This window comes from Nycticebus coucang, chromosome 6, assembly GCF_027406575.1.
Source record: "Nycticebus coucang isolate mNycCou1 chromosome 6, mNycCou1.pri, whole genome shotgun sequence".
Lineage (NCBI taxonomy): Eukaryota > Metazoa > Chordata > Mammalia > Primates > Lorisidae > Nycticebus > Nycticebus coucang.
In genome coordinates, this window is record NC_069785.1 from 129,288,164 (window position 1) to 129,309,265 (window position 21,102).

The following is a 21,102-nucleotide window of genomic DNA, read 5'->3' on the forward strand; positions in this document are numbered from 1 at the left end:
GCTGGCTCTCTGGCTTCTCAGCCAATTAAAGCTGTAGAAGCCAGCGGGCCTCTGTGAGCCCCACGGGTCACTGTGGGAGGGAGGAGACACCCGTCCCGACACCTCTGTGCTCCCACTCCCTTCCCCGTGGAACTCCTAATATTCTCATTGCCTCATTGAGGGTCATCTTGATTCCTAGAGAGAGAGAAAGAAAAGTACTGTTCTGTAAAGCCTTGGCTCAGGGCACACAGGCTGCAGGAGGGTTCTACCCCTCAGTCCAGCTTTCCCATGGGGACTCCCCACTCTTTTCTCATGTGCCATCTTGCTCTTACCCCTTGCTGTTTCTTCTACAAGATTCCTCCTTGCCCTCTCACTCTGTAGGTCCCCTCCTTTGATACTCTTCTGCCTTCCCATTTCCAGCCGCTTCTTGTCCACCCTCCCTAGCCCTCTGCACTCATTTTTTTTTGTGATCTCTGGGTCCCACCTCTCGACATTTCTGTCCTGGCCTTTGGTTCTGGCTCCGGCTCCGGCTCCGGCTCCGGCCAGGGCCCCGGGAGCCCCGAGAGCTGCTGGAGCCTCTTGAAGAGTTGCTGCCAGCTGTGGAACAGGTGCTGGTGCCCTGGCCCCGTGGCAGGAAGCTTGGTCTGCTGTACAGGGGCCAGGCCTCTTCTGCAGCATAAGAGGGAAGAGCAGCAGGTCCAGGCAGGGAGAGAGCATAACTGCTCACCCACCTTGCCACCCCGACCATAATCCCAGCGCTGGGAGAAGATTGAAGGGCAGGCACAGGGCTCAGCCAGTCTGGAGGCTGAGGAGAAGCTGAGTGCCCAGCACATGGCTTGACATGCTCAGAACCCTGTAGGGAGCTCCCAAGCAGAGGGAGCCTTGGGATTGGGGGACAGAGAGCCCAGATCATACTCATCTCTTGTCTGGCCTTCTGTCCTTGGAAAAAACATAACTTGGGGACCTCTGGGGATTGGGGAGAGGGCTAGGGAGACAAGGGAGTTTTTGATATAGATCAAATGTGTGAGCCGAAGTGAAGGGAGGGATGAGCTATCTGGCAACCATCAGCCTCCAGTCCCAAAGGTGGCCTTCTCCTGTGACGGCAGCCCTCCCACTTGTTCCAGCCCTCCTTACCATCTGGGTGGGGCCCCCGTTGGGCCCCTAAGGGCACAGCCTGTACCACTCTCCTCTCCCCACTGTGCTCTCGCTCCAAGGAGGACATGCTGCCTGCTGCTCTCAGCCCTGAAGCCCAGTTGGCCTCTTCCTCTGGCGGTGGTAAGGGTGGTGGGGGCAAGTCTGAGGAGGGACCAGCCTTCAGCAGAGTCTCCTGCTTCTCCCAACATTAACCTCCCTCCACCCTCCTCCCAGAGGTGGAACAGCCCAAATTTGGGTACACATTCTCCTTCCTCCAGGTTCCCTGCCTGTTCCCCATGACTGCCACCATCTCCCAGGCTCATGGGACCTCACCCCCAGGACTGTGCTCTTTCCTGTAGGGAAGAGCCCTGGGTTTCTTCCGGATCCGAGCACGGGGTCCTTGAAGTGGGGGAGTCATCTCCCCAGGCACCTGCCGGGTTCTCCCTGCAGTGTTAGGAGATGAGGGAAGAAACAGGTAAGGGAGGGGATCAGAAGAGGAGTCTGGGGTAGGAGGAGAGAATATCGAAGGGAGTACAGGAGGGGGCGAGATGAGATTCTACAGACTCACCTGGGGCACTGCTGGCTGTGCTAGGGGCAGGGCTGGGGCTGAGATGATGGGAGGTTGTGGGGCCAGCACCCAGGCCAGCCGGCCTCCCTTCATGGTTACCCAGAGTGGGCTGGGAGACACTGAGAGGGGAATTTGGTCCCAGGAGCACCCTCCTGCAATGACAAGAGGCCTCAGCAACTGTTTCCACCACAAAACTAAGTGTCTACTATGTGCCAGGACCTGTGCTAGACACTCAGCCTAATACTAGATGAACAAGATATGGCCTGTCCCCCACGAGGCCTCCTAGGCTAGGGGACCATGAGGAAAGTCATGATGGAAATGCCTCAGGAAGCCTTCAGAGTCACTCCTATGAATAGTCTGAAGGGACAGAGGGACCTTGTCTGCCTCTATGCTCCTGCCCAAATCACACTTCCACCCTGACACAGCCCTGAGAACTCTGTACCCCCAGATCCATCCATCCATCCATCCATCCAATCACTGTACACATATGTAATGGGGGCTCACAATGTGCTTGGTATCATATACCTCCCTACCTGGGCATCTGATGGAGATGGGGCGGATCAGTGGGGGGCTGGGGAGGGTCAGGAGGTGAAGGGGTAAGAGTGGCTGTGGACTGCTGTCCATAGGATGGTGTGGGAGAGGGGGCTTCCCCTCGGGATGGAGTGGCCAGGCACCCTCCACTGGAGCTGGGCTCAGTCAAGTGGCTTCTCTCAGGCATTGGTAGGGACCACTCCTCCGGCTCTGAACTGGGGGCAAAGAGGCAGGAGGGAAGTTGGCAGTCCCGCTGCCTCTTTCCCTTCCTCTGCTGGCATCTCTGATCCCCCTGTCAGGAACCCTGCAGCTGGCCCCGGTGTTAGAGCCTCTGCAGTAAGGAACATCCTTACCCGCCCTCCAGCTCCTCCGTAGGCCCCTCCAGGCAGTTCAGTTCACAGGAAGGGGGAGGTGGGGGCAGGGCCTCTAGCCAGTTCAGAGCGGGCATCTGTGTAGGTTTTCCCAGGAGCTTCACTTTGCCTCCCCTGCCTCCTGAGGACAGTAGGATGGTGACAACCCCAGGACAAGCACAAAAGAGCCAGAGATGAGACAAGTCAGAAGAAAGGGCCGGGCTTTCCGATGCCCTTGGTACTATATGCCTCTACCCCCCCCCATCAGATGCCCAAGGAGGGAGGTATGTGGTACCAAGCACATTGCAAACCCTGCATGCCAGAGAGTCAGGGAGCAGATACTCTTTTTTGTGGTTGTTGTTGTTGTTGTTGCAGTTTTTGGCCGGAGCCGGTTTTGAACCTGCCACCTCTGATATATGGGGCCGGCACCCTACTCCTTGAGCCACAGGTGCCACCCAGGTAGCAGATACTCTTTGGGGATATTCTTGTCAGGGCTAAAATGGGTGTCTGAGGAGTTAGAGTCATACCACTGTCTGCCTGGCTCCACTCCGGAGGGGCATACTGGCTCCAGGCGCCCAGATCCCCTGAGGGATGCTGGGGGAAGCCCCCATGGAAGGTCTGAAGCTCCTCCCCAGCTGGGTCAATGGTGCTGTAGACAGGACCCTCGCCAGGGGCGGCTGTACCTCGGGCTGTCTGAGCCAGGTATAGCGAGATTCCTGCTTCTGAGGAGGAGAAAGAGGGAGGCCAAGGGGAGGAGGCAGGGGGCAGAGACAGAAAAATAGAGGACAACAGGAGAATGGAGGGAAAAAGGAGATCCCACAAGACCAACTTCTTCCTGCACACCCACCTTACAACCCAAACCAGGGTAAATGTCGGGTCCAGAGAGGTTCCCTGGACTCATATCCTCCCCAGGGACTGACCAACCTCAGGAAGACTGGGACTCCTCGGCTCCCTTCAGTTTGCCCCAGGAGGTCTAGAGAAGTGTGCAGGGGGCCAGCTGTGCCCCTGAGGGACTCAGAATTCCTCACCATTGTAATATCTGTCGTCTTGGTCAGGATTGCTGGGGCAGCAGCTTCCCCTGGGCTCCTGGGCTGAGGGGCTTCGAGAAGTGTGGGGCCACGAGTCTGCCAGCCAGGGGTAGGGGGCAGGGCCAAGGCCCATGGGTGGCCTGAGGGAGAGCAGGTGAGCATTGGGGACCAAGAGCCTGGAGGGGCTGGCAAAGGTAAGGCAGGTGGCAGCAGAGTCACTGGGCAGTAGTAATGGTGTCTGAGGGTGGGAGGTGGACATGGTCAGGTGGTGACGCCTGGAGAGGAAGGAGGGTGGTCTCTCCGTAGGGAAGATTATCCTTGGGAGATGCGTTCAGAGAATTACCTGGAACTGGCTCCACAGAGGCCCTCTGACTGTGGGAAGGACACTGGGGACAATGAGGGGAGAATGAGAGAGAGAAGAGCCTTGCTGGGGGCTCTGAACCCCTCAGGGTGGAGATGGCTTACCTGCAGGTGTGTAGGCAAAAGAGGCTTCCGAAAAGGAGCCCGTGGGAGAAAGAAGAGGGAAAATGAGAAGGGTCAGAAATGTCCCTATGTTTGTCCATTCCCTGGCCCGGGTCCCAATTTACCACTCGGGTTGCATCCTGGACCGATTTCATCAGATTTCTGGGGGTGGGTCTTAGGTCCCAGTATTTTCCTAAATCTCCCAAAGTGATTCTTATATGTAGCCAACCAAGATTGGAAACCACTGACCTCAGAGACCTCAGAATCTCTGCAGAGACGTCCCTTACTGACCAGTACTCAGATCTCCTGTTTCGGCCGTCCCTACCCTTGCATCCAGTCCCGCCTCGCAGATGAGGACCTGGGGTCCAAGCCACACTCACTGTTGCCAGGCCCCTCCCCCTCTCTCCGCCGGCCCGACAGTGAGCTTTCTGGCTCCAGACTGCCCGTTCTTTTCCGAAAATGGGCTGCAAAGCCCCCCCCAACTCAAGGCGTTTTAGGGGCAAATCTTACTCCTCTCCCCAGATCCAGGTCATGCCCCCCTCTCCCCCAATCCTGACAGCTCCCGCTGCCACCTAGCCTACCCCAGCGCCCCCACTACCCAGGGGCGGAGCCATGCCCCACCCCCTCCGCGTCGGGCCCGCCTCCCTCCCAGGCCCCGCCCACTCCAGGGCCCCAGCGCGCCGCCCAGGGCCGGCTCTCACCGGTGTAGTGACTGAGCTCTTTGCGTTGTTTCCGGCGCCGGTAGAGGGCGGCGCAGAGCCCGAGCAGAAGCGCCCCGCAGGCGGCACCGCTGCCCGCGAGGAAGGCAGGCTTCCGTAGCACCCTCGCCAGCCGCTCCGCCAGCCCAGGGCCCACCTCGAGCCCAGGCTCGGATTCCGGCGTGGACGCTGTGGGAGTCAGAGAGGTAAGGGAAGGAAGCGCCCTAAACCCAGGAGCTGGGAAGGGTCATTCCTGACCCCGCAGGCACAATGGTCACAACACCTTCCGACCCCAAGTTCTGGAGTCGGACCCACCCGCTCCCGCGCTCCGGACTCACGCAGCTGCACCGACAAGGGCGCGCTGGGCACGCCTACGCCAGCGCTGGTGGCCGCCGCCACCAGGGTTCGGTACAGCAGACCCGGCAGCAGTCCCCGGAGGATCACAGAGCGTGCCCAGCCTGCCGCAGACTGGTTGAGGTGGAAACGGCTCTCATTGCCCAGGCACCAGATCTAGGGAGGCCGAGTCCCGAATTTAGGGAGTCAAAAGTGGGCTTCTAGCCTCCCTGGGAAACTTGAGGCTCCAAATGGTAGAGGGGACTTGGTCATGCATAATTCAACCTGGAGCACCCTGAAACCTCTCTGTTCTCCCCGAACCTCATTCCCAGCCCCAAAGCCAGTCCTAGGTTCCCTCCAATCTAACCCTAGCCTGTAGACCTTCCCTCTCCCTTCTGCCCGCCCGACTCTCCCTCCGGTTCCTGCTTAAGTCCTGTACCTGGTATTCCACGATGACCCCATTTTGCTGGGAGGACAGTGGAGGTTCCCAGGATACAGTGATACTGCTGTTGCCATCACCCCCCAAGGCCACTGCCACTCCCTGGGGGGGACCACTGGGGGCTGGGCCAGGGTGCAGCATGAAGAGAAGGACGCAGACAATCATTGCAAGCTGCCCCCGCTGCCCCACCCTTCACCCTCCCTGTTCTAACATCTCGGGAACTGAGAGCATCACTCCTTGCACCCACTCAACCTTGCTCTCCTGGCAAACGTCCATCCTCCCCCACTCCCTCTTCTCTCTCTCCTCCACCCCTCAGCTCTGTGGTCCTCCTTACCCTCCTCAGGAATGCTCCTGATCACAAAGGGACTTTCAGCTCCCAGCCCCTCCTGGCCTCGAGCTTGGACCTTTATCTGGATTTGGGTCCCTGGGGTGAGTCCTCTTAGCACAGTACTTTGCTGGCTTGGGGACTGTATGTCTAGCACTGTCCAGCTTCCCCCATCAGGGCCTCCTACCCTCCAAGACACCCGGAAACCTTGCACCAGCTGGACTGGGCCATCCACCTATAGGAGACCAGACAAGACATACCAAAGAGGGAGAGTGAGGGCACTTAGGCCCTCCAGGCCCACTCAGCCCCTCCTCTGTTCATGGCACCTTCACCAGCCACTCACCTCCCAGTCTCCCATATTCATTCCTGGAGGCCCCATCATCAACCCTTCCCTTAACCTCATCCTGTGCCACACTCACAGTCCAGGACACCTGCAGGGTCCGGGGCCCCAGGACTACAGGCTCCTTCACATGCACAGTCACTTCAGCCAGTCCCTGCTGGCCTCTCCATGGGTCTTCCACTGGCCTGGATGGGACGCTATCTGTTGACCCAATAGCCCACTCAGTGGGGGCCACCAAGGGCAGGGAGAGAGGACTGGAAGTGTGCTTGTGTCCTACCTCTGCCCTGCCCTGCACACGGTACTACTTAGAACTCCGGAGCACACCCCGAGCATAGGGGTCTGGGCAGGGGAATAGCTTCCAGAGGTAGAGGGTCTAGCCCACATGAATAGTCTTTCTGCCTCACTACATGTACATCTTTTCAAGGTCTCATGTCTAACATGCAGGTGATACCTCCATAGTCCCTTCTAGTCTTAATAAATTATATTATCTATGAGTAAAAGGCTCAGAAGTGAGAGCTACCAAGATGAGTAAATATCCCCTTTCCCCCCACCCCATGCTCCCTCTTTGCCGCTATGAGAGGGAAACATGACCTCCTATTCCAGGCTGCCCACCAATATAGAACTACATGGCAGGCAAGCACCCTATAAATTGCCACAATGTCACAGTGTGGGGACAGGCTATGATGTTACATATCATACCCACCAGCCCAGGTCTCTGAGCTTACCCTGTGTGTGGACAGGCTCAGAGACAGGGCTGGGCTCACTGAGGCCCCAGGCTCCCACTGCTCGCACCAGGAACAGGTAGATGGTATTGGGCTGCAGACCACTGACAGTGTGTGTCTCCAGCTGCACGCCATCTGCCACTGTCCGCCACGTGTTGCCAGCTGCTTGGCTATAACAAGAATGAGGTGGCAGGGTTGTCTAAGCCAGGAAACCCCAACTTGTCTACCATTTCATCCATTCTCTGTGAACCCTCTGAGAGAGGGGACTGGAGAATCCCACCACACAATTGCAAATTCTCTAAAGACATAGGCTATCATCCTTTTAACTCTCCCAGTTTGCCTTCTGAACTTTCTCCATACCTGAAGGCCTCTATCACATAAGAAGTGACTGTGACCCCAGCCTGCGGGTTGGGCTTCCAGGTCAGAGTAACGCTGGTCTTGGTGATCTCAGTGACCACTGGCTGAGAAGGAGGCCCTGGAGGGGTACTGGCTTCTGTAGGGGGATCTGGTGATACTCCCCAATCTTCTGCAGTAGGAGATAATCTTTAAGTAGAAGGATGACCCCAGTGTAACCTGACTTCTTCCCAGAGCAGCTGTAGAGCTCTGGCCAGTGGTGGTGGTCAGAGGAGAAAGTTTACTAACCCCTACTCACATCTGCCCTCAGGGGCACCACTTCACCATCCTCATCTCTACCACCAAGTCCATGGCATTTACAAGGTAAGTTAGTCCTGGGGTTTGGGGAGGTATTGACTGCCTTTGTTTTTGTTTGTTTGTTTGTTTTGTTTTGTAGAGACAGAGTGGTATTGACTGCCTTTGAAGAAGGTCTGAAGAACGGTGCTGTCAAAACAAGGAAAAGAAGAAAACATTCACCTCGCATCTTAAGCCAGCCACTCCATGTGGCTTCCCCTATGGAACTCTTGGCCACACAGCTGTAGAAACCCAAGTCCATCTCCTGTAGGAGAAGTAGAGCACGGGCTTAGTGGAGCATGGGGAGGGGGAGGGGTGAAAGCAGATAACAGAGGATGGGGAGGACGTTGGACACTTTAGGTGGTCTGGGAGAACAAAGGGGAAGTCCAGCAAGTTCCCAGTGGAATACCCAGTGTGTACTTACTTGCAATGGCAATGTGGACCAGGAAGCCATTCTCAGTTACTAAGGCCCCAAGGGTGACACTCACCTGCACACTGGCAATGTACAAGGTACCATTGGTCATTAAGGTGAGCTGGAGCTCATCCCCCTGCAGCCACTGCCCATCCTTCTTCCATCGGACACTGGGTTGAGGGTTTCCAGTCACTCTGCATGGCAGCCATGCAGAGGAGCCAAGTGCCAGTGTCTGATTAGCTGGTCCCTGGAGGATGATGGGAGGCAGCCCATCCAAGGAGGCTGAGAAAGGAAGAACTTGGTCCCTTTAGGGGAAAAGCCTAGAGGTAGGCAACCAGAGCCCTGCCCCCCATTCTATTCTCCTTCACCCTCCTCCCAACCCCCTAGTGATAGCAGTGGCTTTGATATTCATCTGTAGCCTCTGACTGTGTCCAGTCAACTATTAGTGGCTGCTGCTTTTGGTTTCTAAACTTCCAGGACATGCCTCAGGAGCACAGACCTCCACTTGCAGACATAGTGTATAGAATCCAAGAGACACAGATCTCTTTAGGACATTATTTCCTTCCAAGCCATGGGTCCAGCCTATCTCCATGGGCATGTACCTCCTTTTATCTCCAGCAGGGCCTTGGCCAGGACGCTGCCAGCCACGCTGACAGCCTGGCACACGTAGTAGCCAGCATCCCCACTCTGCACTTCAGTGATGTTGAGCTGGCCTCTTGGAGAGACTGAGAAGCGCCCTGTGGGCTGAAGTGACTGACTAGGGAAAAGCAGGACCTGCAGTGGGTGTTGGGGACCAAGGTGGGGAATGAGCAGGCGGCTGGGCAGGGAGAGTGCCCCATTCCCATAAACCTCAGAATCCAGAGAATTCCTAATTCATACTGTGCCCCCGGCCAGTGATGTGACCTGGGGCAAACTAGTTAAACTTATTCACAAACATTAGGGAATTTGCTTAGACTATTTTGGGGTCTACTTCCCAGCCCTATGACTTACTCATTGGGAAACTCTGAGCCAGCTATTAACCTTCCTGAGCCAGAATTTACCCAAATTGGACTCTTTTTTTTTTTTTCCAAATTGGACTCTTAAAAAGCTACTTATGAGGATGAAATGAAATAATCACATGAAAGTTCTCTAACATAGTATGTGACAAATATGGAATACTTCCCCCTTCTTTTGGCTTTACTGTTTTTCATTAGATAGATACATGGAAAATAGGGAAGCAGGGTTGAGTCTCAGGATAAGTGGCACCATGTCAAGCCCCTGACTGATACCTACTCCCACCCCCTACTACCAGCACCATTTTTATTCCTGTGAGAATTTAATGGTCGTTCCAGGTGCTAGAGAAGATGTTGGAAAATGTGGCTGTGGATTTGGAATGAAGTGGCAGATTGCTGGCTTCCCAGTGGTGTTGGGTTAATCAGACTTATTTTATTTTACTGATTCTGTTCCCTAGTAGCAAAAGTCCTTCCCTTCCTTTAGAGGGAAGGACTCTGATGTAATGTCAGTTACAGTTCATTCAGGCTGTGTGCTCTGGGATTTGTTTGCTAGCTTCAAGAGGGATGACTGTGAGCTTTCCCTGGAAGTGCCTTGGCAGCTAGTTAAGAATAGCTATAAATAGAAGAGCAAGTAATTTCCTACCCTGGGAAACTTGGGCTCAATACTTGATTTCTGGAGTTGTATGTTATGTCCAAAGCCTTCCAGAAGTCTGGGGGAAGAGGGAACGGATGGAGTTTCCTATACTTTCAGGACAGCCTTGCCCCAAATAGAAAATCTCTTCTGGGAATTACCATGTAGGACTGTTCCTTACTATCTTAACATATTACTATCATTCATTTTTCAAGTGTCAAATATGCTCCAGGACTTTTACCTTTTATATTTATTATCTTATTTACTTCTCCCCTAATAACCTGCAAGGATTTGGGGAGTAGGGTACCAAAGGTAAAACAGAAGCCCCAGAGAGATGTTGCAGAGTGTCAAGAGAGTGAGGGAGGCTTAGGCACAGAGGAGGGCTGGTGGGAAGGGCCTTGGAGATGGCACCTACCTGACTTCCTTCCTTCTGCCAGAAAATGGCAGGTGGGGGGTTTCCTTTGGTTTCACACTGGAAAGTCACACTCTCTCCAGGAGCTGCCCTCTGGTCCTGGGGCTGGGTCACCAACTGGGGCGGGACTGGGAAGAGGATGTGAGACAAAGGAATGGGGGTAAGTGACACTAAGAAGGGAGATTGAAGGAAGAGGAGAGAGAAGCCCAAGTTTGGCTTAAGTGGGAGCAGGTATCTCAGAGGCCCCCCACATTCCCTGCTCTGCCTTTCCTCTCCCTTTTTCTCCTCTACTCCAACCCATCCCCCTTCCGTCATAGCATCCCTCCCACAGGCAGTCCCAGACGGGGCCCTCACCGTGGACACTGAGGGAGCCAGACGCTTCAGCGCGGCCCACGCTGTTCTCTGCCGTGCAGGTGTAAGTTCCCTCATCTTCAGCACTCACGCGACCAATCCAAAGGCTGTGGTCACTGCGGATCTCATACCTGCTCCACTCCCCACCCCCAGGCCGTGTTGGACACAGCTACAGACCCCTTCTCTCTCCCCCAGGACAAACACCAGGGTCAGTGTACATAAGGACAAGGCAGGACTCAACAGGGGCAGAAGCTGGTACCCACGGACTCCAGAAAGGACGTGGGGACTAGACAGGACAAGGGCCACAGGTTCTAGGAAACACACTTCTCTCTGCCCTGCCTCCAAGTTTTTTAGGGCAAGGCAGGCTCTTGAGCTGGTTAGGTCTCCTTACAGGGTCTCACCTGCCTGTGGGCAGTCCCCCATCCTCCTTGCGCCAATGTAGACGAGGTAGGGGATCCCCCTGCACTTCACATAGGAAAGTCACAGGGGCATTGACCAGGACCACCTGATTCACTGGTCTCTGCAGGAATGAGGGACGCTCTATGGAGTGGGAGAGAGTCAACAGTCAGGGTGTTGGTGCAGCTACTGACTCCCCAGGCTATTCACCCTGGGAACTCCAAAACTGCCTGAGCCTACCCAGTACCACAAGTTCAGCCGCCGCACTCTCCCGTTCTCCTGCCATGTTGGAGGCCACACACACATACATCCCTGCATCACTCTTGTGTGCATGCGACATCATCAGCTTCCCTCCGCGGATCTGCAGAGTAATCATGGTAACTTTGGACCCTTACAGCCATCTGAACGTGTGTAAAGTTTATTTGACCTTCACAGCAAGCGGATGATGACCAAGGATGTTGACTCGCATATCAGATAAGGAGTCCCTGAGTCATCATGCTCCCCACCTTTTCCTTTCCTTTCCTTTCCCTTCTACTTCCTTCCTTCCTTCCTTCCCTCCCTCCCTCCCTCCTTCCCTCCTTCCTTCCTTCCTTCCTTTTTTCATATTGAGACAGAGTCTCACTTTGTTGTCCTCAGTAGAGTGAGGTAGTGTCATAGCTCACAGTAACTTCAAACTCTTGGGCTCAAGTGATTCTCTTGCCTCAGCCTCCCTAGTAGCTGGGACTGTAGTCACTCACCACCACTCCTGGGTAGCTTTAGAGGCAGAGTCTCCCTCTAGTTCAGGCTGCTCTGAACTCCTGAGCTCGCCTGGCCACTCCCTTCCTTTTTCATACCAATTGCATCCTACCCTACTCATCTCTCCCTCCAGAGCTGATTCTTAGTCTCTGGTCAATTGGTGCCCTGATCTCAAACCTGCTGCCTTATCTCCTCCAAGACATTATTCCCCACGCCTCTAAAGACCCTTAGAGTCAAACCTGCCTTTTTTGGAACCTGTGCCCTAACCCTAGGCCATGGCCCCGCCCCTCAGGAGGGCCTCAGCCTGGCCCCGCCCCTCACCGTGATCCTTCCCTCCTCCTCCTTGAGTCGTGCACTGTCCTTCTTCCAGGACACTGAAGGCTCCGGGTGGCCGCGGGGGGGCACGCATTCCATTACTGCTGGCTCCCCGACAGCCACCACCACGTTCCCAGGAGACTGCCGGAAATCATCGCGAAGGACTGGAGCGTGAGAGGTGGGGCAGGAAAAATAAGCAGGGTTTAGGATGCCCCAACCGGGCGAGGATACCAGGAAAGTATTGTCTTGAGGGGGGAGGGGATGGTCGTAGCAGACCGAACTCTTTCCCAGGTGGGAAAATGCTAGCCTTACAGTCGGATCCACTTCCTCCTCTGGCTATGGTGTGGGCTTTACTGACCACAGGTCGTGGTCCCCAAAGAAGTTGCTGACTGGCGCGAGAACACTGGGGCTCATTCTGGCATTGCCCAGCGCCCTCTCGCCTACCTCAAACTCTGGAAGCAAACAGCTCACCACCCCGGGACTCTTACCTGCCACTTCCAACGAGGCATTTCTGCTAGCCGCCACCCCCAGGTAGTTCCGAGCCACGCAAGTGTAGACACCTTCGTCTGGCCGCGCCCGGCGCCCGTGCACGATGCGGGGAAAGAAAAGGGCGCCGCTGGGCAGCAGCAGGCGGTGCGCGCGCGGGTCCTCGCGCGCAGTGGCCACGCGCGCCCCGTTCTTGTACCACTCAATGTTGGGTCGGGGCCGCCCCTCCGCGCGGCAGGGCAGCGTGGCCGGCTCGCCCCGGGAGACCAGAAGATCTGGAGGCTGCTCCACAATACGCGGCATAGCGTCCTCTGGCCCGACCCTTGACCCTGGGGACAGGTGGTGGCAGAGTGCGTTCATAATGGCGAAATTCGAGGCAGAGATAGAGCATCCAGAGGGAAAGAGAAACCTATGGTAGTAGCTGCATCTTTTTTTTTTTTTTTTTTTTTTTGAGACAGAGCCTCAAGCTGTCACCCTGGGTAGAGTGCTGTGACATCACAGCTCACAGCAACCTCCAATTCCTGGGCTCAAGCGAGTCTCCTGCCTCCGACTCCCAAGTAGCTGGGACTACAGGTGCCCGCCACAACGCCCGGCTATTTTTTGGTTGCAGCCGTGGCGGGTCCGGGCTGGATTCTAACCCGCCAGTTCAGGTGTATGTGGCTGGCGCCTTAGCCGCTTGAGCCACAGGCGCCAAACCATAGCTGCATCTTTTCTGCTTCGTCTGCTAGAAACCCCTCCAGGCCATCCTTTCCCACCATAGGCTTCAGTATGTTCTTACTGGCAGATGCTCCCATGTTCTCAGTCTAGAAAGGAGCTTACAATCTAGACAGGCAAATTCATAAAGGAATCAGGACACAAACTCCCAGTCTGGCTTTCTGGACCACCTCAGAACTCCACCCTCTCCTGCCACCTTTAACAAACCCACACTTCTATCCTGCTGGTGACAGTCTCTCACAGCTCTGGCTCACTGATCATCCTGGCTCAGTGAACAACCATGAACAGCACCAGAACAATACCTGGATCTTCTCATCCAGAAGGTCCCAGGCTGGTGAAATTGGGAATGTGGACCAGCCTAGGGCCCCTTGTAAAAGAGAAGACATGAGTGATAGGGCTGAGACTAAAAAGGGTTCTTAACTTGGGTTCTAAGAACAGCTCTCTTTCTGACATCAGAGATCATCTATCTTTGCTTCTGAGCATCGGGTAAAGTCATTGGAATCAAACGTAATTGGCCATGGTAATGGGAGGAAAGCTCCTTGTCCTGAGAGGTGCATAATTTTCAACAGATTATTCTACTGGTTTATGTAGTAAAAGCCACTGAAAAGGGATTCCTCTACTTCCATTGCTCACGTGGATCAGTTTGTTGGTTAAGGTGCCCCTGCCTCTCCCCCAGGCCTACAGACTTCTGCCTGTTTCACCTGCTGTTACACAGTTTAGGATACAAGATCCAAGAGCCCATTATAACCAGATACCCTCAGCTCCCAGTCCAGTAAGGGGAAGTAGATTTGTAACCGGTGGTGACCAGTAGGTGCTGCTACAGCCTCACATAATGTGGTGTCAAATAACTGGTGACAGCTCCCAGCATCTGTGCTGCACCTCCTCTGACCCCACCCCTCCCACTCTGTTCTCAGTTTCCAAAATCTGTAGGAAACTCTTGCTTCCAGACAGATGTGGGATTGGGTTTTATTTCCTGCCCCCTTCTCTTAGAAGTTCTGGAAGACAAAGCTGTATGGGTTGTGACACGCTGGCACAGTCCTGGGAAGTGCATTTCATTGGTTGGAGACAAGATCAGTTTCTCTCCCACCTGGGGAAGGGAGTAATTTTCTTAATCTCTTCCCTTCCACATTTCCATTTGGAAGGCTCCCCCATAGCCACCGCCTAGCACGTTCAAAGGCTGACACAGGTGGATTGCTTGCTCAAAACCACCTTGAGCGCAAGAGTGAGACTCCATCTACTAAAAATAGAAAAACAAGTGAGCACCTGTAGTCTCAGCTACTTGGGAGGCTGAGGTTTGAGAATCACTTAAACCTAGGAGTTTGAGGTTGCTGTGAGCTATGATGCCATGGCACTTTACCCAGGGCAAGAGGATGAGACTCTGTCTCAAAAAACAAACAAATAAAAAAAGGAAATGTCTGTGTCTCATTCATCTCTTCTCCATCCTATCCCATTCCTGATTTTGAAACATCCATGATGAGTGGTTAAGAGCACAGGTGTGGGTGTCAAACCCATGAGGAATGGAATCTCAGACTTGGACCCTTTGTAGCTATAAGAATTGGTGAATAATTTAAATTCTCTAAGTATCAGTTTCTCTATCTGTAACGTAGGAGCAGTGATAGGATTTTTATAAAACCACTAATATATGTAAAGCACTTGATGTATAAAAGTAGCTATTCTAGCATTAAGTTTTTTTTTCCCATCCCCAGCACACCCTCCCTTATTCTGGATCCTACAGTCTTTACTTGGATCAGGTTCTACCAGGCCCAAATATTCTCTTTTCCCCCTTCATATAACCCTCATGCGTAATGGAAATAGACATAGATCTGTCATTGCCAAAGTTTTGCTTCATGCTGCTTTGTAACTATTAGGGTATCCTTGAACCTCTATAAATTTGTTTCCTCCGAGGCAAAATGTGACGATCAGCACTTCCCCTAATACTTCACTAAGTTTTCAGGATTGAAAAGACTCTGTAAAAGCGCTAGGTGAGCAAAAGCGGTACTGTCTGGGATGTCAGCGAGATGACTGTGCTTAAACTCCTGGGGAACTAGGAGGGTTGGGAGGTTCCAGAATCCAGTACTTTCTCCAGAATTCAGATAATACACACCACACCCTTCTAGTTGGCCCTTTCCCCCTAATTCCTGTAGACACAGCTGCAGGCGCTCTTTCCCTGGAATGTCCTCCCTGTCATTTCTGGTCTCAGGAGATGCTTCGACAGCGGCCTAATGAATAGCTAATGGCCATGCTAATGAAGCTCTGGGGCTCCTCCCCCAGCACCTGGAGCACCCCACACAGAAACACACACACACTGCCCGTCTCCTTTCTCGCCACCTTCTAGTCACCAGCACAGTGGTCACTACTATACCGGTGTAGGCAGAGGCAGAGGCAGAGGGACGCAGGGCGAGGAGTCCCTGAAGGGAAGCACCTTTACGGGCGTCCGGAAAGCGGGAGTTCCCAACGCGGCCCGCAGGGGGCGAGATCGGGCCTCTCCCCAGGCTGGCGCGTCCCAGTCCCGCAGCCTCCCCACCGCGCTGGGGGAAAGCGCGCTGTCCGAGTCATTTATTAATCACCGTAATTAGCGCTAACGACCTCGCCGCCAGCACTGCAGCCTGCAGAACTTCTGCCAGGGTGGGCTGTGTGAGTCCCACCACTGAGAGAAACTTTTAAGTATTCTAGAAACGATCGCTGCCCGGTCCCCTCCGTAGCAAACACGTCCAGCATTTGGGCTGCCTGAGAGTTCTATGAAAGAACTCTCTAGGCCCCAAAGGCCTCCCTACGTGGGTCACCGAGTAGTCTGGCTGGCCTGAGGCCCATCTTCTCCCCTCCCTGCCTGGGCCAGGCCCTTCTTAGCTCGGAATTTCCCGGCCCGTCACCAGCCACAGTTCTCCTCACCTGGGGTGGGCGTGGGGACCCTTGAGGGAGATGGGGAGTAAAGGCCTTGGCTGCCATCTTCTCCTAAGCTCCCCACTTCCCCAGGATACCCCACTCATACGTTTGAAGTTCCAAATTATCCCTTAGCCCTCACGACGTGGCTAGGCGCTGGGAGACCCTGCTGAGTTCTGCAGCTTGGGGCAGGAGAGCTTTCGCCTTACCCTCCTCGCCGCGCTCTCAACCTCACCCCATTCCCGGATCCGACACCCCCATGGGGCAGGGACTCACTGTTAAGGGAGGGATCTGAAGGCAGCAAAGTGTTGTTGAGCGACGGCAGCGAGGAGTTGAAGCCTACGAGCAGCTCGCTGGAGTTGGAGAAGTCCCCGGCCAGGGAGTCCGCGAACAAGTTCATCTGCAGCAGCGTTTTCAGCAGGTAGCGCAGCATGGCTCGACCCAGCTGCGACCCGGGCGGGGGGCTCGGGGCCCAGCCCCTGGGTCTGAGACCCGCGGGCTGGGAGCCGTGAGCCCCTCCGCAGCCTCTGCGCGCCGCCGCAGCCACGGTGCCGCTCTCCTGCCCGAGCGCCCGGGTACGGCCGGTGCCTCTGCGCGCGCCCTCCTCCTTCCTGCGTCCTTCTCTCCACCTCCCAGTGCCGGAGTCCCCTGGGAGACCGGCGGGCAGAAAGCAGGTGCCACGCCGATCACCGCGTAATTAAGGGATTAATCCGCCTCCTTCTACCCTCCCACCCCCACACGAATGGCCACTGGCAAGGCAGCAGACTGGAGTCGCATAGCGCACGAGTTGGAGTCCCCGCCCCACAGCCCGGGTCCTGTTCTGGACATTGCAAGAGAGTTTCTCTCCTTTCTTAAAACACCCAAGATGAGAGATGAGGTTCTGTCGAACTCTGCCCTTTTTGCCTAACTTTGGAACCTCTCGTCTCTTTTCTAGGCCCTTAGGGAAACTAAGGCAAAGAGCAAACAAACATTCCTTTAGCTCTTCAGCTCTCAAAGCCCCTGGCTTCCGTTCCCTCCAAGTCCCGGAGCCCAGGCTGGGGTGCTTTGGAGCTGGAGTTGGGGCGCAGAAGGGAAGCCTTCCATGGTGGATCCACACCTTTGCCCGCTATCGTCAGGTCGGTACCCTGGAGCCCAGGGGATAAGGTGGCGTACCCTGACCCCAGCGTCCTGCTCCAGACACACCGATGTCGGTGTTTCCACCCGAGACTCTGATCACAGATAAAACTAGAGGGAGAAAGCCCGGGCAACCAGGGCGACTCGCATTTATTTGCATAGTTTTGCATTACTCTGCTCTGACATGTTTTATTAAATTGTTTTATAGTTTTGAGGAGACTGAAGGGGAACCAGGCAAAGACAAAGAGAACAGTATTATTTCTGTCAAGGCAAGTGCAAGAGAAGTGAATGATGCAAAATTGGTGCAAATCTGTTCAAATCTGATAAACTGTCGTCTTTACATAGTCCCCCTTTCCAGTCCCAGGCTGCCTCTGACTTCTCTGGGATTCTTTTGACCTAAAGATGTCCCAATCCTCCATCCCCCCACACACACTTCCCTTGACTGGAGAGGACTTAGGAGAGTGGGGGAAAGAGAGAGTGGAGGATGGTTCCCCTCTGGGGTAGGGCCGGCTGATTGATGAGTGAGTAGCCAGCTCTGGCTCAGCGGTACGCTCTGATAAGACGATCTTCTTGGGGTGACTCCTTCTTCCCCAAGAGGGGACAGCTAATCAGGTCGAGATCAGAGAGGGGTGGGTGCTACACAGTCGCAGACCCAGAGTAAGCAGAGTCAAGAGTTGGATTATTTCAGGCAGAGAGCCCTCCAGTGAACCAGAGTGGTTGCCAAGGGGGAGCGGGCCTGTCCCAAGACGCTTCCCTGCGGAGCCGCCAACCATCGGCTTAGGCGACTTCGCTCCGGTTCTCAGCGGGGCTTCAGAAGGCTGGGAGCTCCAGGCGGAGTTGGGGGGTGACCCGGTGGGAGACAGCTCCCTGGGAGCTGTTTTCAGCACCTCATCTGCCGGCGCTGGTACAGAACTACTACCCTAGCGCCGCACGGAGGACTCAGATCAGACCTTGAGGCTAAGAAGAGTTGGGGCAGGTGGAGACAGACCTTGATGTCTGTGCCTTGCTCCAGAGCCAGGCGATATTCAGGAAAGTGACATGGCAAGGGGTAGATTTCCCATCAGAAACCTATCCTTTCAGGAATGATCAACCCCGAAGTGGGTTCCAATCCTGTATTTGCCATTACAAGACGTCACTGCACTTGGATCTCAGTTGTCCCATCTGTTAAGGAGGAATTGGGTATATTCTGACCGCTCGGAGCAGGGGATCCGTGGACCCTTTGCTTCTCCCCCTGCTGGCTGCTGTCACCCAGGTTCCATCACACCAGAGGCTGAAATGAACCAGGACAGAGCTTCTGTGTCCTGGCACCAGTCCCTTCTCAGGGGCGGGGAGGGCTAGAAACTCTCCCACCATGCGGATCCCACCCGGTCCTAATCCCCTTATTTGCTCCCCGGTCGGCCTCTCCGCAAACACAGGGCCCGCCAGCGTCTGGGGGCTTGTCACACTGTTAGCGGATTTGTTCCTGGAGACGGCGCAGTTAATTGGCCCTTTATGTGGGGATCAGGGCGTATTTGCTCAGGGTTCCCTAAGCGCAGGATGCGGCTCAGCCCGTGGGCAGGGCTGTTTTCTAACCCCTGTCATTTCGGTTTGGAGACTGGACAGTGAGGCCACTCTCCTCTTTTACATGACTCGCCTGGCTCAATCTTCTTCTACACCTCACCTTTCTCTCTCTCTCTCCCTCTCCTCTCCCCTTCTGTCCTTTTCCCGTTTTTCTCTTTTTTTCCCCACTCTTTGTATTTCTTTGTATCTCTAAAATATGCTCCTTTTAAATCAAACTCAGACCTAAACCAAAGAAGGGTTGAGGGCTCCACTGGATTGTGCCAGAGAATAAATTCCTCCCAACCATCCTACAAGTTCCCTCCCCAGTTTTCTCCATGTCCTAGAGCCCTGGGCCTGGCAGAGGGTGGAGCAGTCACTTCTTCCAGCTCTTCTGCAGCCCTCTCCTCTCCTCCCCTTTTTCCTAAAGGTCGTACAGGTGGCCCTGCACCCTTCCAAGCCTAGTTTTTTCTGGGCTGTTCCATGGATGGTTCTGGAAAGGGTGTTTACCTAGATTCCTTCCTTGTTTCCTAGATGCCTGTCTTCCTCCCACCTGCAGAGGTAACTCACTGCAGCTGTGTGCATGTCCCCACCTGCAAGCTGGAGGTGAGGTGCTTGCACCTGAACCACTGAGTGGGTGTTTCACTGCAATGGGCGGGGCCTTGTTTGGATCCATTCACTCGAGTTACAAAGTTCCACCTTAGGCTGAAGAAAGCGTCAGATCGGAAGACTACTTCTTTTTTAGAGTTTTGCCAAAAAAGACGTACCGTGCAAAAGGGTAAGAAAGAGAAAAGGAGGATGTGAAGGTCAGTTGGCAAAAAGGAGGTGGGCGGCGCCTGTGGCTCAAAGGAGTAGGGCGCCGTCCCATATGTGGGAGGTGGTGGGTTCAAACCCAGCCCTGGCCAAAAACTGCAAAATAAATAAATAAATAATAAATAAAATAAATTCATTTTAAAAAAAGAAGGCGGTAAGGGGGCGGCGGCTGTGGCTCAAGGAGTAGGGCACCAGTCCCATATGCCGGAGGTGGCGGGTTCAAACCTAGCCCCGGCCAAAAACCACAAAAAAAAAAGAAGGCGGTAAGGAAGATGGGAGAGTTGAACTGGTAGAGTTAGGAGGTAAATTTCTTCTCATAAGGTTATGTATCTGATGGGAAGAGTGTGTATATGTGTGTGTGTTCACAGGTAAAGTCCTAGAAAAGCGCCTCAGACCAGGGGTTGATGAAGTGGTAAGGTAAATGTAGGAGAGGAATATTTCTTTTCTTTTCTTTTTTTGTGGTTTTTGGCCGGGGCTGGGTTTGAACCCACCACCTCCGGCATGTGGGACTGGCGCCCTACTCCTTGAGCCACAGGCGCCACCCAGGAGAGGAATATTTCTTTCTTGGGGTGGTATTTGGGGTGGGCAGGTTTACAGAGGGGTATAGGAGATGGGAAAGGGAAGTGTTACGGGCAACACTGGAGCCCTAGGCAGAGTGGTTATTTGGAGAACCATGAGCTTCTAAAGGAACTCGCTACCCTTCTCCCCTCCACCCATCATATGTGTGTGTCTGTGTGTGTGTGTGTGTGTGTTGGGTGAGAGATTAGTCACCCCGGGCTAACTTCCTTGGCCTGGTGCCAGCATATAGGCCAGAAAATGTGGCTAGGAATTTTCAGTGACCAAGCTGGGGGCCATATGGGGAGACTTCTTGGTGGTCCAAAGCCTGCATGCCAGCTGGTGGTGGACGAGGCTGCTGGCATGTAATTGCCCAGGAGGGCAGTCTGAGGACAACCTCCCCAATCGCACACTGATTACTGCCACTGCCTCTCCACAATGCACACGCACACTGCCCAGTCTATTTACATCCCTCCAGAGTTCAGAGCCTCCCATCACTCTCTGCCTGGATCCCTTCCCAGTGCACTAAAACACATGGACCATGTGTGTGTGTGTTGGGGTGGGGGGGCAAGGAACTAACATCTGCCCTCCACCCCCACGAGGCTGTGCCTGTGAATGGCCCAGCAGGTCTCTTGGCTTCAGAGTAATGCTGCCAGGGGGCGGTGACCCAGCCAGAGGGTAGGGACTGGAGGGCCACGCAGGAGGGGGGACCAGAGAGCAAAGGCAGGCACCCAGCTGGAAAGCAGACAGCAGGAGCCCGCCCCTAGCAGGAGCCAGAGTTTGTTGGCTCAACCCCTGTAGCTGCTGGGATAATAAGCCAGACCTCCGTGCACAACAGTACCCTTTTCCCAGTGGAGGAGGCCGCGGGGAGACACTTTGCAACACACACCACCAACTCTCCAAATCTGATAGCACATGGGCAGAAAGGTCCACATCCTAGGACAGACACAACAAAGGCTAGAAGAAAAGGAGCTTTCTGGGTTCCTTTTATAAAACTAAGCACGGAGCTAGCCCTCCATCAATAGACGTTTAATAAATATACCTGATTAAATAGCTATCTCTTACAACTGCCCTCTCAGGGCCGACTAGTGTTCTCTGTCTCTCCTACATTAGGCCTGCTCCCACAGCTGCTGTAACAGTACGAAAAACTGGGCACTTTAAAACA

The 21,102-nt window shown here is 54.5% G+C and overlaps 1 protein-coding gene across 1 annotated transcript; it reads right to left on the reverse strand.

Annotated features, from left to right (window-relative positions):
• Nucleotides 1-59: 59 nt before the first annotated feature.
• On the reverse strand, nt 60-16,541 carry ROBO3 (roundabout guidance receptor 3). The gene is made up of 28 exons (XM_053594383.1): nt 16,197-16,541; nt 12,329-12,655; nt 11,847-12,004; nt 11,031-11,151; nt 10,796-10,934; nt 10,398-10,525; nt 10,047-10,171; nt 8,611-8,782; nt 8,085-8,290; nt 7,780-7,861; nt 7,270-7,435; nt 6,913-7,079; nt 6,267-6,388; nt 5,857-6,082; nt 5,523-5,644; nt 5,089-5,260; nt 4,754-4,939; nt 4,056-4,079; nt 3,934-3,976; nt 3,591-3,730; nt 3,090-3,284; nt 2,566-2,704; nt 2,215-2,427; nt 1,682-1,833; nt 1,447-1,557; nt 1,114-1,275; nt 464-648; nt 60-174 (listed from the first exon to the last, which is right to left on the reverse strand). The coding sequence occupies exons 1-28, from the start codon at nt 16,351-16,353 to the stop codon at nt 163-165; spliced, it is 4,152 nt and encodes a 1,383-aa protein (XP_053450358.1). The 5' UTR covers nt 16,354-16,541; the 3' UTR covers nt 60-162.
• Nucleotides 16,542-21,102: the final 4,561 nt, after the last annotated feature.

Coding starts and splice junctions, on each gene's coding strand:
- ROBO3 (XM_053594383.1), bottom strand. CDS start 16,353: ATGCTGCGCTACCTGCTGAAAACGCTGCTGCAGATGAACTTGTTCGCG. Junction 7,862..8,084: donor TGTACATTGCCAGTGTGCAG/GTGAGTGTCACC, acceptor CTTCTCCTACAG/GAGATGGACTTGGGTTTCTA. Junction 1,834..2,214: donor CATCTCCATCAGATGCCCAG/GTAGGGAGGTAT, acceptor TTGTCATTGCAG/GAGGGTGCTCCTGGGACCAA.